The sequence below is a fragment of the Mauremys mutica genome, chromosome 8 (assembly GCF_020497125.1).
Source record: "Mauremys mutica isolate MM-2020 ecotype Southern chromosome 8, ASM2049712v1, whole genome shotgun sequence".
Taxonomy (NCBI): domain Eukaryota; kingdom Metazoa; phylum Chordata; order Testudines; family Geoemydidae; genus Mauremys; species Mauremys mutica.
Genome location: NC_059079.1, coordinates 104,535,097 through 104,552,372, shown reverse-complemented (window position 1 = coordinate 104,552,372; position 17,276 = coordinate 104,535,097). Strand labels below are relative to the sequence as shown.

The following is a 17,276-nucleotide window of genomic DNA, read 5'->3' as shown; positions in this document are numbered from 1 at the left end:
AAACAGTGGCTAGGGAGATCGGAAGCCCTTAAACATCTAAGGCAAGGAGAGCAAAACACTCTACATTTCAGGCCTGGTCTAAACCCCGATGCCCTATTAGGTCAAAAGTCTTGCTATGAAGAAGGAGAAATGGGACTTATTAAACTCCTTTCATATTTTCAGTTGGGGGATGGGAGATTAGGTGTGTGTGGGGGGAGGGCACGGGGGTGGAGGAGGAAAGGGAACCAGCAGCCCATGCAAACAGATTGTGCAATATTTTGCCCTGCACAGAGCTCCCATTGAAAAGCCCAGGAGTTCTGCTTTCAATAATCCTGCTGTTAATAATGCCCCATTGAGTGCCGAGAGAAAGGCAGGATTGAAACGCTAAGGGGCTAGGTCCCCAAGAAGGGTTTGAAAAAAAAAAGCGGGGGTTGATTCTTGGTTTTAAACTCCACTGTGTGGCCCGTATGGCAAAGCATGGCTGCAAAACATATGCAAAGCCTGTGTGTGTAACCCATGTGTCTCAGAGGTTTTATCAGTCAAAACACTAGTGTGCAGAGATTGGGGCCAGGGGGTGGTGGCAGCCAGTGCAGGAAGAACCTTGATTATTTTCATTCTTGCCCCAGGCCACGTAACAATTTAAAAAAAAAAAAAAGAAAGCGAATTTTCAAATACTTGGTTAGAGAAACAGCTGAGCAAATGGGAGGCAGTGTCCAAGTGCGGCCCTGCGGAGAGAACGCACCTAGAGCTAGGTCAAGATTCATCTTGGCACAATTAATACATCAGCAGGAGGGCACCAAGCACGTGGCTTCTGTCTAGCTCACTAGGCTAAAAAATGTCACTTGGCTTTGTCTGAAACGTGGATCCTCACCCCCCACACCCCACCCTCCCGGCTTCTCCCAGTGTAGGATTTGCCTGTCCTCCACCTAAAGAACTTGACCCTGACTTGAAGGAAAGTCCAGATGTGCTCCTAAGGTTCCCGGTCTCAGTTGGGGATTTTAATAACATTACACCTGTAAAACTGGCATAATGCAGGGGCTAATCAGCTGCACTGGGCACAAGTGATGGCAGGTATAAATGTCAAGGAGACAGAGGACTGCTGTGGATAGTGATGGGAGGTATAACCAGAAGCAGTAGGAACACATGTTGGACAAAGTCAAGGAAAAAGCCAACACAGTTTTGCCTAAGGACTGCAGGATTGACCAGCAGTTTGTTTAGCCTCTCCTCATTCCTGCCAGCCTCTAAGGACCTTTGATAACCTTTGAATTCCCTCCAGTTTGTCTCAGTCTTCCTGGTATTGAGGTCTCCAATACTGAACACATTATTCCACCCACAGTCTCACTAGTGCCGCAGAGTCAGGGTCTATCATCACTCTGTCCTGTGATTAACTTTAGTGGGAGCTTGGAATGAGTAAAGATTGCAGGAGCTCATCCTAAATACGGACATCTTAATTGGCTAAGCAATCTCTAAAGCCTTAATCCAAAGCTCACTGAAGTCCATAAGAGTCTTTCTATTCTATTCAGATCAGGCCCTAATGGAGACCATAAGAAAAAGTGCCCACAAATGATGGCACTGGGGAAATAAGAAGGTGTTTTTGGAGTGGTATTGGAAGGCACAAATAGAAGTAATGAGAAGAAATTAAAGAAAGGATCACTAAAGATCAGGGGGAACTTTGTAAGAGTGCAGTCCCTGGTCTCTCCAGGGAAGCTGTGAAATTCCCCTCTCTTGAGATGCTTAAAATTAAATTGGACAAAGCACTACAAAACATACCGACACACAACATTCTCGCATTTGCAGGCAGGATGCAGTAGAAAGCCAAAAACGAAGTGGTTTTTTTTTTTAACCTCTAAACTCTATGAGGAATAAATTGTCCACTGAGTGGCACTCACAGCTGGCAGAAACTCGCCTGATCCCGAAATGCCAACATTTCATTTGTTACTTCACCAGTTCAGGGGATGAGTGTTGCAATTACCCAAGGCCCGCATCTCCTCTGCGGCTGCATGGCCACCTGCCACTGCACCAGTGAGCCAGATCCTGGCCTTAGCAGCAGCTGTGTGCAGAACCCACAACAGCTACATCTAACAACTGCTCCCAGGGCTGCTGTGTAGCTCCAATCCCTACCTCGCTCCAAGGACTTTGCCCTGCTCTACTGCCACTTGGGACAGCTGTACACTCGCGTAATGCGAGGGATGGCAAAGCCTGCCCAGTGCCCTGGAGATAAGGCCAGCTTCCTCTCCCGCTGAATGGGAATCAGGGAGAGTGAATGGGCCACAGAGTCCAAGACAGTGACCCTGGCTGTTTCAGAGAGAGAAGGCAGAAAGAAGACATGGGATAACTGAGCTAAAATGCCCCACCCAGATTGTGGGGAGAGCAGAAGGATCCCCCAGTGAGCCACTCTGTCCTTATGGCAACCTGGAACCCAGCTCCTCCCACTCTCCCTCCCACTGGAGGTGTGCAGCAGGATTGAGGGAGATAGAAGTAAGGCCTAGAGCCATTTTTCCCCCTGGTTACGCCAAGCATGAGCTGGCACCGCTCAGCATCAAGCCCCTTCTTATAACTGTCATTCATTATTCCTCCTTTCCCCCCAGATTTTGCTGCTTCAACCTGCTTCCCCCACCAACTCCTACCTTCTCTTCATCCGCCCTTGGCTCCCTCCTGCACTCTTTCAAATAGGCCATTGGGGGTCCTCTTTTTGCACTGGTTTCTCCACTTGTTACTAAGTTCAGCGTATCGATTCTTCCTCTTACCTCCCATTTTCTCGCCTTCTTACTCTTGCTCAGGGGAGACCCCATTTCACGCACTTCCCTCTCCAGATGGACACGTCTACCCTGCGCGTCCGTTGATGTCTAGAACCTTCAAAACTGACTCACTGCTGGTGTATTGATATTTATCTGGGATGAAACCCACACTGGAAATTAGATCCGGCCAGGGCTGTTCCATCATAGCCGCTGACCAGTCAGAAGGCTGGATTCTATTACATCAGTCATAACAAGCATGACATCATCACAACACAGCCTCACTGGCTGAGCACAGATGGAAGACAGGTCACTTGTTACCTAGCAACAACTGCCAGAGACGCAACATGAGGTCAGAGCCGAAACGTCCCACAAACCAGCCGAAGGAGGTCAGGCCGTTTTACTGATTGTCAGAAAGATAATGAATTCTGACCTGAATGGCTGGGACCCTCGGTGTTCCCCACACTCCATTGCTTCCTGTGGAAGTGATGTAGGCCCAGTGTGTCTGGAGAAACACCTCAAACCTTGACATCTACAGTCATTATGTCTAAGCCTAAAATTGGTGAGTGTCTGGAGGAGTCCACGTGCATTACTGAGAAAGCTCCTCTAATTGTACGCACGGCAGCTCTGGACAATTAGGGGCCCTGGGGACCTGTCCCAGAGGTCGGCTCAGGCCTAGCACAGCTGTTATGGCCCACAGCCATGGCAATGGTCTTTGCTCCCCTCAGAGAAGGGGCTTGAAAGCTCTGCAGCTACAACTTCACGTGGTGGCTGTCTACTATGGTAGCATGCTAAATTAAAGCACAAGGGACAACAGAGGGTGGTCAGAGCCAGCCCATACCCCCACCCACATACCCTCCTGCCTTTCCTGGACCCAATCTTTTCTAGTGGTGGGGGGCCCCCTCCCAAATAGATTGGTAAATCGAAGTTCTCTTGGGTCCTTGATCTCCGGGCAGCCAAGACTTGGATGTACAGCTCCATGCTTTCTGTGCTAAACCTGACACTGCATGGAGGAGTCTTGGCTCTTGGAAAATCTACATGTCCCTGGATCTCTCTAAGTCCTATTTGAGGCCCATCTACACCAGCCCCCCCCAGCCCATCACTGCTTTCCCTCTCTGATACCATGTGTATTGAGCTCACGTGGCACCCAGGAGCAGGGGTATCTCATTATTTTGCCTGTGCTGGGGTTAAAGGCACGTTCTGTGCTGCTTACAGTTGTGCAACTCTTCTTGTTTACACGCTCGGTATCCAGCAGGATGTTGTTATGCACAGACTTGCATCACTCTCTTCTATTCCATACCTGGCCCCCCTGCAGCTCTGCCAACCCACCTCAATCCTGACCTTGCTATTCTAGTACTTCCCTTCCCCACCCCCAAAGCCTTCTCGATGTGCCTCAGTCCTGACATCCTCCAGACTGCTCCAGCCTAATCTCGCTGCTCCTCCTCCTGGTCCCTCTCCCTCTTTCCCTTCCAACTTGGTCTGGCACTGCTGCTCAGACAGCACAGAGAAATCAAACTTTGCCAAGTCTGCTGCCTGCTGGTATTTTTGCTCTCTGGTTGAGAATGATAATCTGGTTTAGGGGGATACTGATAAGTAGTTTAGTCACAAAATGTGCCGTATCTTAAAATTGTTCCAATCATTGTTTACAACCCGTGTCTTATGAATTCTAAATATGACAGCCTTCTAAAACCCAAACTGTCCCTCTTCAACAAAGAAAATAAGCAAAAAGAAAAAATAGACACAATTTGTGTAGGACCTATAAAAATATGTGGTGTCTGTGCAGCAGCAGGTAACTTAAAAAATACCATTCCCAGAGCAATTTTGATGTGATCAGTGGTACCAGGGCACAGACAACGAAGAACATTAAGAATCTCCTGTTAATGTCAAGTTCTGTTATAAACAAAGGGAATAAAAAGCATTGTTTTTAAATGGTAAAAGACAAAATCAGAAGGAGAAAGCCCAGTATGTTCATGTTTCTAGGAGACATTTACCAAAACCAACTACTAGTTATTATTTAGAAAGTGCTGGGTTTAGACTTGGAAATGACTCATTGCCTCTGGCCTGAGGGTCTCAGAGTGTTTTACAAACATTAACGTGCTTCCTGGGAGGTTCGGCAGGAATCCCCGTTTTTATGGATGGATCAAAGGAGGCACAGAGAAGTTAACTGACGTGCCTGTGATTAAGCAACAATTTGTGGCAGAATAAGAAACAGATCCCGAGAATCCTGGCTTCCTCCCCCTTTTCTACCCACTACATCACACCACCATGCTTCCCTACGTATGCATGAATCTTTGCCAATGTGAAAAGACACAAGGCTGCTGTCCAGAAGATAGATCCATTTATCTAATCTCTGTATCTATTTTTGGTTTTTCTATAGCACCCATCACCTTAGTCTCTACTACATGGATGGTAACAGCTAATGTGCACCAACCATATAGTGTCCTGGGTAATGTGCAGAGTTCCAGGGCAGGGACTGAGTTGACTTCCACCCCTTCCTTTAAATGTTGTGTACTTGGGAAGACAGGTGGAAAACTCCCTGGGGTACCGGTGGTTCTCTAATTCTTTCTGCCATCACAATCCCAGGGAGACATCCTCTTCCTCTTCCACTCTCAGTCTATCGGTGCCATCTCCCATCCTGGAAACGGCACTGTCAAAAGCACCCACATCCGATAGGAATCGTTGCATTTTCTTCCACGTCCCCAACCTCCTCTAAGTGAGAAGCATTCTGTAGCCTGCTGAATCTTTCTTCTCACTTCTCTGGGGCTGCACCTGGGATCTTCATGGGGAAGAGTTACAAACTCCGGCTCGGGGACTGTGGGGGAACTAGACAAGCTTTAAGGTGTCAGGGGAGCCACAGTTCCAGTCACAGCTTCTCACAACTGGAGGAGAGAGTGAGCCGGCAAGAGAGGGGAGTAGTGCTGAATAAACTCACCCAGCTGTTTGACTGAGTCAACAGAACTACAAGAGCCTCACAGGGGGACTTGTCCAAGAAACTGAACTGAAGCTCCTGCCCCTGCGGTCCTAAAGACCGACGGCTCCCTCGAAAGTGCAGCTGCCCCATTGTGCTTGTCAGCCGAGCCCAGTGGCTCTCAGCCTTTGCAGACAACTGTCCCCCTTTCAGGAGTCTGATTTGTCTCGCGTACCCCCAAGTTTCACCTCGCTTAAAAACGACTTGCTTACAAAAATCCGGCCTAAAAATACAAAAGTATCACAGCCCACGATTACTGAAAAGTGGCCGCCTTTCTCATCATTACCGTATAATTATAAAATAAATCAATTGGAACACACATATTGTTCTGACATTTCAGTGATAGTATAAAGAGCAGTATGTAAGTGTTTGTCTATATGAAATTATAGTGTGCACTGATTTCACTAGTGCTTTTATTGTAGCCTGTTGTAAAACTAGGCAAATCTCTAGAGGAGTTGATGTACCCCCCCTGGAAGACCTCTGTGCACCCCCAGGGGTACGCGTAGTTGAGAACCACAGGTCTAGGGGATGAAACTAGTGAATGGGATCTCAGAAGCAGGAGATGAGCCCACTGCCCAGCCCACGTTGTCACATGTCACATTTTTTCTTTTAGTGAGGTGCAAAGGGGATTAGTGTACACTCCCAAATCCCCTGTTAAAGATAGGGAAATCGGAGAGGGAAATGTCTGGGGCCTGATTCTGATCTAACTTGCCCCAGGTGAAATCAGGAGTCGTTCCACTCAAGTCGCTGGGATAAACTGGAGTAAGTGAAATCAGAATATCTCATCATTGTGCATGTACATACATATAGATAATTGATGCTGTCAGTGTCAGAGAATTTGAGACAATTACCACCTCCTTAGAGCCTGAGAAATCTGCGGTGCAGCCTCCTCTCTGCTGCGTGAATGACAACCCAGGTGCCTGGAATGAACATTTGACTTTTCCAGGGCCCTGGGGCTCTCACTAGGCTATCGCAAATACGTGCAACTGTTTTTTATTAGAATGACATATTCTGAATGTGAGGTTTTCCCATTTCAAGCCAAATCCTGCTCATTAAAGTCAAGAGGAGAAGACTCATGTGAGTAAAGTGAGCACGACTGGGCATCACTGGACTTGGTGATAGGATGTAGCAAGAAAATGGCCCTTTTCATTGACATACACCAGCACCATTGGCACTTGAGTAGCTATTGAAACAATGACGGGTATTGCTAAAACTGCTTTGAACTATTCTATATTCAGATCTATACGGGAGCCACATCTATATACCTACACCTACATGGAAGCAACACCTATATATCTACATTGACATCTACAGGAAGGGTTATATAGTACTGTGCCTCGGACACCAAACTAATTCTTGGGGACTGCTATAATGAAGACCATTTAAGTACCTATGTTGGAAGAGACCTCGATTCTATTAGAAATCCTACCCGTCACTTGCCATGCGACCTTGGAAAGACAGTTCACTGCTCCCTGCCTCAGTTTCCCCATTTGTAAAATGGGAATAATAATGCTAACTCAACTTTGGAAAGTGCTTTAAGAGCTACAGTTGAAGAGTCCTGAGTACCATTAGATAGTCCTGTGTTATTAATTATCCAAGATTCTATAACTAATCATTGTCATTTCCCCTTAACAGGGGATCTTTCAACTATTATTTATTTATTTGTATTACTGTAGCACTGAGGGTGGGCTCCACTGTTTATCCACCACTATTCCAGGCCTACCGCTGCCACCAGCTCTTTATATCATCTGGACACGTCTCTGCAAGGGCAAGAAAGGGAAAGTGGTGGGGGAAGGTTTTTGTGCAGTCTCAGGAATTTGGCCTGCAGTGACTCCAGAAGAACATATTTGTCTGGCTGGGGGTCGTGGTGAGGAATGCCAGACAGGCCTACCAGGAGCCTTGATGCATCTGGAGGGTGAAGCATCCTGTTTAAAACCTTCAGGTTCAGAAAAATGAAAATGCCTCCAGGAATGTGGGCAAGAAACCTCTGCGTGCTGGTCCTGGAATTAGTTCCCTGCACACATCAGAGAAGGAGACAGCCACGCTGCAGCTGTAAAGCAGGGGAACAGAACCAGTGTTAGGACCCTGCAGGGCTCTGGGCTTCCCAGCTTTTTTCCTTAAGTCAGTGAAAGAACTGGGAGGGGCTGACGCTCAGGCTCCCCTTAAACCTGGCAGCTTAGCCTGTCTCCTGGGCAGATGTTACAACTTTCTGCTTTCTCCTCCAGTCTGTTCAGGAGGGAACTTTCTCTCTTTTCCCCTCTGGCTCTGCTCTCATCACTTGGTTTGCAGTCTGAGCAAAGCTAAGCAGGGAGCTTCCAGAGCTCTTTGTCCAGTTTTGAAAAACTTCAGGGATTCTTGAGGGAGCTAATTTGGAAGAAGCAGAAGGGAAGAAAGGAAAAACAAAAGAAAACAAAGGAAGGAAGAAAGGAGAATAATGGTGATCTGGTCTTGCCAAGAAATCTTTTCAGTGCAAACTGTGAAGAAGGGAGAACCTGGCTCATCACCGTGGGGTGAGGAAGAGGACTCAGCAGCTGTGGGCTTGAACTTTGGCTCTATCTTCCACTGGAGTTTACATAAAAAGAACATCTTCTGCTGAGGCAGGGCTCAATGAGCCATTTGGCTAGCCTGGCGTTCAAACAGCTGAACGGGACAAGAATCCAGCTTGGTCTCTAGCCGGGTTTGTGTGGTTGTATTAAAATCGAGACATTGCAGCACTTTTGGAAACTTAATAACATCACAGAGGAAATTAACTTGATGGTGCATGTGTCTTTGACTGTTTCAGCTTGAAGATTATTTTCTTTTTACTGAAAACAGCTCCACAGCACTGGTGGATTTAATAGCTTTTTTTTTTTTAAAGAGAGAGAGAGTTGTTTCTATAAAACTTGCCAAAGGATTTGAAAGAACAAACCCTAGGTTGGGAGGGTAGATTGTGATTTATTTTGGAGGAGGAGGAAGAGATCTCCTATTCCTCTTTCTCAGTGGAAGATGCTTGGATAATAACCTCCCTTAGAAGTCTGAAGGCTTGGTCCAGCATGGCTGTCTATGCTCTCACAGGTTTCTCGCTAGTCAGCCTGCTTAGTTTTGGCTACTTGTCCTGGGATTGGATGAAACCCAGCTTGGTAACGGATGTTTCCATGGACCCAATGGAGAAATCACTCCCTCCTGCCTTTTCCAAGCCACCTCACATCATCTTCATTCTGACTGATGACCAGGGGTACCATGATATTGGGTACCATGACTCAGACATACAGACACCAATGCTAGACAGGCTAGCAGCAGAAGGAGTTAAACTGGAGAATTATTACATCCAGCCCATCTGTACCCCATCAAGGAGCCAACTTATAACGGGCAGGTAAGACAACAACTGCACCTGTCACTGTCCTGGGAAACTTAACAGTTTCTTCCCTTCTCTTCTGACCAGTGAAGCCCCGCTTACTGAGGGCAGGCGAAATAACAGGTGTTTATGGGATAGCCCGATGGAAAATACCCAAGTAGTAAAACCCTGGGGCTCTCTTAGGAAGAATCCCTTGGAGAAGAATTGTTTGGTGTGTTGTGTAATAAACTGCTTGAAACTTTGCACTGTAGACTCCATGGGGCAGGGATCTCGAACCAAACTGAGCCCTGTGTAAGCAGATACAACTCCCATTGAAGTCAAATGATATTATGCCAGGCAGGGGCGGCTCTGTGGTTTTTGCCGCCCCAAGCACGGCAGTCAGGCGGCTTTTGGCGGCATCCCTGCGGGCCGTCCGCTGGTCACGGAGATTCGTCGGCATGCCTGCGGGAGGTCCAACGGTGCCGCGCGTTCAGCATCCCTGCCGCCGAATTACCGCCGAAGCCGCGGGACCGGCGGACCTCCCGCAAACATGCCGCCGAATCTCCGTGACCAGCCCGCAGCTGAGCCGCTCTCACAGCAACCGGCAGGCCGCCCACCCCCGGCTTGCTGACCCAGGCATGCGCTTGCTGCGCTGGTGCCTGGAGCCGCCCCTGATGCCAGGGCTAAATGTGGCCCATTGGTGGTTCAGTGGTTAGGGTGCTAGCCTAGAACTTGGGAGAGAGAGATTCATGCCCCTGCTCCGCCATGGACTTGTGTGACCTTGGGCAAGTCATTTAGTGTCTTTGTGTCTCCGTTTCCCACCTGTACAATGGGGACAGAAGCCCTGCCCTGCACCACAGGGGCGTGTGAGGATAAATAATAAAGCTTGCGAGGTGTTCAGACACTATGGGAATGTGGGTCCAGATAAGTACTTAAAGAGCTGTAGCATGCTCTAGGCCAGGGGTTCTCAATCTTTTTCTTTCTGAGTCCCCCCCACCCCACAACATGCTATAAAAACACCACGGCCCACCTGTGCCACAACAACTGGTTTTCTGCATATAAAAGCCTTGGCCGGCATTAGGAGGCAGCAAGCAAGGCAATCGCCTGGGGCCCCATGCCAGAGAGGCCTCTGCAAAGCTAATTTGCCAGGCTTCAGCTTCAGCCCCGGGTGGCAGGGCTCAGAGAACCTGGGCTTCAGCTTTCTGCCCTGAGCCTCAGCGAGTCTAATGCCGGCCCTGCTTGGCGACCCCCCGAAACCTGCTTGCGGCTCCCCAGGAGGTCCCGGACCCCTGGTTGAGAACCATTGATCTAGGAGACCAGGCATCAGGCGGGAGTCAGGAAGCCTGGGGATCTATTCCTGACTTGCTGTATGAATGCTGGGCAAGTCACTTAGGGCAAAAGTTTTAAAGGCGCCTTCAGGTAGGCAACCAAAATCACTGTCTGTTTTTGACAGTCGTAGCCTGTGCCTATGCCGCAGGCTTCCCATCTGTAAAGCGGCTCAAATAGTGCATGGCCATGTCTGCAGAGCCCTTGGAAACTGATGGCCATAACACAAATTAATAACCACCTTAAAAGGGAGAACCTCCAGCTCCTCCATCAGACCCCCAAAATGGAGGGAGACAGCTGCAACCTTTGCAAACACCTGGGAAAGAAAGAGCTGGTATCTGCCTGGCCATGGTGTTAACGTGATAGTCCCTGTGGCTGTGCATTATATGATCCTTTCTTCCCTTTACACCAACTCATGGGGTCACACGGTGGCATCATCCATGTGGTGTTTGCTTTGACCATGGGGCTATAGGAGGCTTTCCTCTCATAGTAGTAATAACAATACTTGACATGTTTTTAGCACTTTTCCTACTTGCTTGGCTTTAGAACTATTAAGGGATGGATTCTCACAATGCCACTATGAGGGAGGTATGTACAACCACCTCTAAGTCCATAGTCTTCTCCTGTAGAGGGTGCAGGCTGAGTCTCTGTAGTGATTGTAGATGCATCTTGTGGTGGTGGCGAATGGCTGCGTGTCTCTAGGGTATGCTGCATGTCCATAGGACAACTATGACAGCGCTTGGAGATCAGTGTTCATTGTATGAAGCCTGCCTCATCTCAGTCCCTTGGTGCTAAGGATCTGGATAGAACAGATGCCACCTAAGTGCCACTAGAAGAGAGAAACCACCTGAATTTGGGAATGGGAGGAAGGAAGCTAATATTCCCAGGACAGACTTAGTCACCCCATGGACACACAGCAAACTGCTAGATTGTGCAAGCCTTACTCATCTTGTTGAGCCCTTGCTCACTCGAGTAGCCCCACTGTCCTCAATGGGATGACTCATGCAACACAAATAAGGGTTGCACAATCTAGCTTTTTACAGGAGAGCAGCCCAATGACCATCCTGCACTGCTGGCTTGAGAGGCATTTGCTGAACTGATTTTGCCCATAGTTTGTTCCTGTAGGATTCATAGGGGTCTTCCTGCTTCCCAAACGATAGTGGATGCAATGGATTTGGATAGAGCAACTTGGACAGGAGTGTGTGGTTGGGACAGCTGTCAAATAGGGGTCCACCATGTCAAACCTAGTGCAAGGTGTTTCCTTTCCCAGGCACGTGGGCAGGCTCCACTGAGGACTGGCTCAGAGCTTTTCCAGATCAGAGCTAATTTCTCTTTTTGTTTTTCTTCATTCCCCTTCCAGGTACCAGATCCACACAGGCCTTCAGCACTCCATCATCCGGCCCCGGCAGCCCAACTGCCTGCCCCTGGATCAGGTCACGCTGCCCCAAAAGCTGCAGGAAGCCGGCTACTCGACGCACATGGTGGGCAAGTGGCACCTTGGCTTCTACAAAAAGGAATGCCTGCCCACCCGCCGAGGCTTCGACACCTTTCTGGGCTCCCTGACGGGCAATGTGGATTACTACACCTACGACAACTGCGACGGACCCGGCGTCTGCGGCTATGATCTGCACGAAGGGGAGAACGTAGCGTGGGACCAGAGTGGGAAGTACTCAACCTTCCTCTATGCCCAGCGAGTGAGCAAGATCCTGGCCACCCATAACCCCAAGGAGCCCATCTTTATCTATGTGGCGTTCCAAGCCGTGCACATGCCCCTGCAGTCCCCCAAAGAGTACATCTACCGCTACCGCTCCATGGGCAACGTGGCTCGGCGCAAATACGCCGCGATGGTGACGTGTATGGACGAGGCCGTGAGGAACATCACCTGGGCACTCAAGAAGTACGGTTACTATGACAACAGCGTGATCGTGTTCTCCACGGACAACGGCGGGCAGACATTTTCCGGGGGAAGCAACTGGCCTCTGCGAGGCCGCAAAGGGACCTACTGGGAAGGCGGGGTCCGCGGCATTGGCTTTGTCCACAGCCCCCTGATCAAACGCAAGCGCCGGACCAGCTGGGCCCTGGTCCACATCACAGACTGGTACCCTACGCTGGTGACCCTGGCTGGGGGCAACGTGTCTGAAGCCGAGGGTCTGGATGGGTACAATGTGTGGCCGGCCATCAGTGAGGGCAAGGAGTCCCCGCGCACCGAAATCCTACACAACATCGACCCCCTCTACAACCACGCCAAGCACGGCTCCCTGGAGGGCGGCTTTGGCATATGGAACACAGCTGTGCAGGCCTCCATACGGGTGAGGGAATGGAAGCTGCTGACTGGTGACCCTGGCTACAGCGACTGGATCCCACCTCAGATGCTGACCAACTTCCCAGGGAGCTGGTGGAACCTGGAGCGGCTGACGGACAGCGTGCGCAAATCCGTCTGGCTCTTCAACATCACGGCCGACCCCTACGAGCGCGATGACCTGTCAGACCAGCGCCCGGACGTGGTCAGGGCTCTCTTGAAGAGGCTGGCCCATTACAACCGGACTGCGATCCCGGTTAGGTACCCGGCCGAGAACCCCCGGGCCCACCCAGACTTCAACGGTGGTGCCTGGGGGCCATGGGCCAGCGAGGAGGAAGTGGAGGATTGGGAGGGAGGAGGTGGGCTGCTGAGAAGTAAAAACAAGAAGAAGAAGTGCAAGATCTGCAAGCTGCGCTCCTTTTTCCGGAAGCTGAACACCAGGCTGATGTCAAACCGCATCTGATGGGGCTGCCGCAGAGCTCCAGATGCAGCTGCTCAAGGTGGGTGTTCCAAATGGCCAGGACAATGGGCGGGAGAGAGGCAGATGGCCACAGAGACAGCACATGCACAGGGCCAGCCACGCACAACAGCCTCCAGATGTCTTTTCCTCCGGTCTCCCCCAGATTGAGCAACCGGTAGGGATAGCCATCCGGTCTGCAAGGAGCAGGTGTCCAGGTTAGGGTGGCCGAGGGAGAGTGATGGGGGTCCTGCAATCCTGTTTAGTGGATGTTACATCAGTCGCTGGTTGTCGAACTGTCCAGCCCGTTCCAGTGCAAAAGAATGAAACTTGTCTTAAGCGATCAACCCAGGGACCAGTTCAAACGCACCATCCTGGGAGCAAAGCTTTAAACGCAGCTCAAACCCAGGGTACTTGAAGCTGCATGGGGATGTCTTCCTGTGGTTCATATGAGAACGGCTGGCCTGCTGAAGGCTGCTTCAGGACAGTTTTCCCTGGTTGTATCTCTATAAAATGTGCTGTCACCTTATGGAATCCTAGTGAGTGTGCCACATCATGCGCCCCTGCTCTGGGAAAACAGCCTAGGGTGACCAGACAGCAAGTGTGAAAAATCAGGACGGGGGTGGGGAGTAATAGGAGCCTATATAAGAAAAAGATCCCAAAATCGGGACTGTCCCTATAAAATCGGGACATCTGGTCACCCTAAAACAGCCTGTGCGTCCTCACTCAGCTCCGGCCACAGCTTTTTCCTCCTGAAGACTTTACGGCAGGTGGTAGCGCGGAGAAGGCGAGGGGACTTATTTTTATGTTGAAGGTCCCTGGCTCAGAGACTAGGCAGAGTCTGGGACAGCAAGAGAATACTATCCCTAATGGACACAAAGGCAAACAGACTGTATATAGGCCTGGATCAGAGTAGCCCTGAGGTGTATTGGAGACACGTTTGCACTGAGAACTTGTGGGGCGTTAGCTGTTTCAATATAAAGCAACCCCAGTTTACACTCATCTATCGTACAGACTCATGCATGTACCACACACGTGGACACGTATGTGTGGACTCACTTATACCCCCCCCCAACCACAATGGGTTTGAAAGAAGGCAGCTCCCTGATTCTCAGCGTCCAGGGGTGTCCTCTGCGAGATAGCCACCCCCTGCCCCACCTTTGCAGGGACAGCGCCACAGCAGAGCAGCTTGCCTCATGGCCTTGCTACCATGTTGATGCCAACTCTGGAACAGAGGACCAGGTCTCTCGGACACTTGCTCTGCGCGGTCTGTTTTCCAGGGTGTGCATGGATTCCCAGGGGATCCACAAGGAGCTGGTGGCAAACGCAGTGCAGCTTGGCGCCGGGGATGTAAGGAGGGATCAGCGTGTAGTAACACCTTGCTGGGCTGCAAACCGCCGGCGTCTCTTTTGTTTGTTCCCAGAGCAGTTCCTTACTCAACACACTCCGATGATGTGTTTGCAACAAACAGGCACCCACTGCTTCCCTGGCTGCCGAGTGAGTCTCCATGATTGCTCAGTCCTGCCAGCAAGGAGGGGACACCATACCACCCTCCTTCCTTGGGAATTTAACTGAGGAGATCATCCGAGGCCAGTCCTCTCTGAGCGCGACAGGGTGCAAATTGCTGGTCCTCCACTTCTGCTTCCTTTTACTGCTGACCTTTCTGTGGCGTGTGTGAGAGAGTGTGTGCCTGTGTGTGCCACGGATGGGGGCTGGCCAGGAAGAAAGAGGGTAAATGGCTTTAAAAGCATTTTTAACATGTGGCACATTTACATTTACACAATGCATTTTACATTTCTCCCCACAGGTTTCTCTTGGTGCAGCGTGTGTAGGCGACGGCCCTGCTGTGAATTTTGAAAATAGTTATTTTTGTCTCTGGAAAATGAGGCCTGTTAGGACTTGTCAGCTTTTGGATGAGCAGTGTGGGCCTTTTTTTTTTTTTTTTTTTTTTTGCAAAATAACATTCATTTTAAATCTGTCACTGAAGGATGTGACAACTGGCAGCATTTTCACTGACTACCTTGCAGAGTGCTTTCCCGTTGTCTCCGTATGTGTGTGTGAGGAAAGAGACACAGACAAGGCTAGGGAGGGGAGAGGAATACAATGACATTTGTATTTTTTTTATTATTATTTAGATTATTTGGAGGATTGTGATTTTATATAGAAAAAGGGGGGAAAAAACCTCAACAGCAAGAGAAAGAGAAATGGGAGGCCATGTTACCCTAGAGATGGGCAAAAATGGGAGCTTTCGCATTACCCACAAGCAGGGCATGAATCGATCCTCCTGTCTATACGGTAACCATCACTGCATTATGGCCCCGATCCTGCAAGTCGTTCCGTGTGAACACCCTCCCGGAGTTCAGTAGGGCTCAGCGTGGGCTCCAGGGCCTGGAACAGTTTGCAGGCTTAGAGCACAGTGCAGAGTCTCCTATCAAACCCACAGACAGAGGTGGTCGTTTCTCTCTCCTCATCCCTGGGTTGAGATCTGGGTCCTGTTGAGCTGCGCTCTGCTCCATTTGGGAGGGAAGTATTCTGACCCTGGGAACGGGTTCCGGTTTTGGGTCGTCTCTGTGTCAAATGGTGGTGGGCGAAACTGGCATCAGAATTGGTTTTCCAAAACCAAAGCCAGCAGTGGTGGCTGAGCCTGGAGTTCAGTTTATTCAGCTCTGCCCCCACTCCACCCAGTGTAGAGCGAGGTGCAAATCAATAGTTCTAGCTTTGTCCCCTCTCCCTGGTACATTGGCAGGGTTACGACCAGTTACAAAGCAGCCATGTAGAGCCACTTGCCATAACAGACCTAAAATCGCCGACCAGCTCTGATGACCCCGGGGAGAGACTATGTTTTCTAACAAGCCACTTATAACGATCATCACAGCAACAGAGTAGAGCCTTCCATCCCCTTATGCATCTTGCTTCATTTAATGAATAAGTAAGTGAGATTTCACTTATGGCCCCCATTTAGCAGAGCACTTCAGCAGGTGCTTAACTTTAAGCATGCGCTTAAGTGTGTCTGTATTCAGGCAAACACATAATCACATAAGTAAATGCTTTGCTGAATAAGGACGGATTTAAGTACATGCTTAAAGTTAAATATATTTTAAACACTTTGCTGAATCAGGGCCTATGGGAAGAATCCAGAGAGAGCAAGAGAAAAGGTGAAAAAGAGCTAATATAAAGATCAGACGCAGAATCAAAGCGAAGGGGGATGCGATGCGAAAACAAATAATTGTTGATCATTTGAGAAAACAGCTTCAATGGGAAGCCGGACGTGGGCAACTGTTATAACCAAATTAGCGACTGGGGGTCTGTGGTGTGACAAGAGTTGGTCATAAAATTTTCTCTGAAATTTTTTAACCAAATTTTGTCATTTTTTCAAAAATGGAAATTTCCATGAAAACTTGATTTTTTTTCCAATTTTTCCATGTTTGGATGATTTTCTTTGTTTTGTTTCAAATGTTTTTCCTTTCTTTTCCATTGCCAATTGGAGCGGTCGGTCTAATGCAAAGCTTTTGAAAATGATTCTGAAACAGAAAACTCATTTTAGGCAATTTTCATTTTTTGGACAGAACAAAAAAGTCGAACCAAAATGTCTCTGGAAAAATTTGAAAGGCAAAAAGTGAGTTCATTTCAAAACCCAATGAAATGAATGAAACTTTATTGGAAAGCTTTGTAAAGCCTTGTAACATTTTTGGTAATGGTTGGTTAGCTCTAGTGGTGACTTCACAATGATTGCATGTGCCATCTCTGAGCATGCTTAATTCCAGGAGCCCAAATCTGAGGGGCATGAGAGAAAGGGGCAACTGGTTCTGGGAATGGGAATATTGGCTCCCGGTGACAGCAGCTGGTGCAAGCTACATCGTATTTTCTAAGTGTTTCTCCATTTCGAGCCAGTGACCACTTTGTCCTGCCTTCTCAGCAAATCCTCTGTCACTCCCAGAGATGCACTGGGGTTCCATCCCTGTACTGAGACACGCTGGCTCAGTTTCCTTGCTCGGTGCTCTGCTTCCAGGTGCGATGGGACAGGCCAGTGCAAACTGCTGGAGGATAGCTCAGCGGAAACAAAACAACCCACAAAAACCACGGGAAGAAAGGAGGGGTCTCAGCCTGAAAAAATAAGCCCCTGGACTGCTTTGGCTGAAAGGTGAGGCCCTCCTTGTCATACTCCACCTCCTCCCCTGTCTGGCTCTAGCTCTAAGAAA

At 49.2% G+C, this 17,276-nt stretch overlaps 1 protein-coding gene across 4 annotated transcripts; it reads left to right on the top strand.

Annotated features, from left to right (window-relative positions):
* Nucleotides 1–3,000: 3,000 nt before the first annotated feature.
* On the top strand, nucleotides 3,001–17,225 carry ARSI (arylsulfatase family member I). Of its 4 annotated transcripts, none has more exons than XM_045026830.1 (3): nucleotides 3,001–3,066; nucleotides 11,682–13,120; nucleotides 17,087–17,225. In XM_045026830.1, the coding sequence occupies exons 1-2, from the start codon at nucleotides 3,062–3,064 to the stop codon at nucleotides 13,081–13,083; spliced, it is 1,407 nt and encodes a 468-aa protein (XP_044882765.1). In that variant the 5' UTR covers nucleotides 3,001–3,061; the 3' UTR covers nucleotides 13,084–13,120; nucleotides 17,087–17,225. The 4 variants fall into 4 exon arrangements, with proteins under 4 accessions (XP_044882765.1, XP_044882767.1, XP_044882766.1 ...); XM_045026832.1 differs by having other exon boundaries at nucleotides 3,011–3,103; XM_045026831.1 differs by lacking the exon at nucleotides 3,001–3,066 and adding an exon at nucleotides 3,110–3,276.
* Nucleotides 17,226–17,276: the final 51 nt, after the last annotated feature.

Excerpts from the sequence above, each read along its gene's own strand:
- ARSI (XM_045026829.1), top strand. The coding sequence starts at position 8,715 with ATGGCTGTCTATGCTCTCACAGGTTTCTCGCTAGTCAGCCTGCTTAGT. Across the intron at positions 9,035-11,681 it reads AGCCAACTTATAACGGGCAG|GTACCAGATCCACACAGGCC; the intron begins GTAAGACAACAA and ends TTCCCCTTCCAG.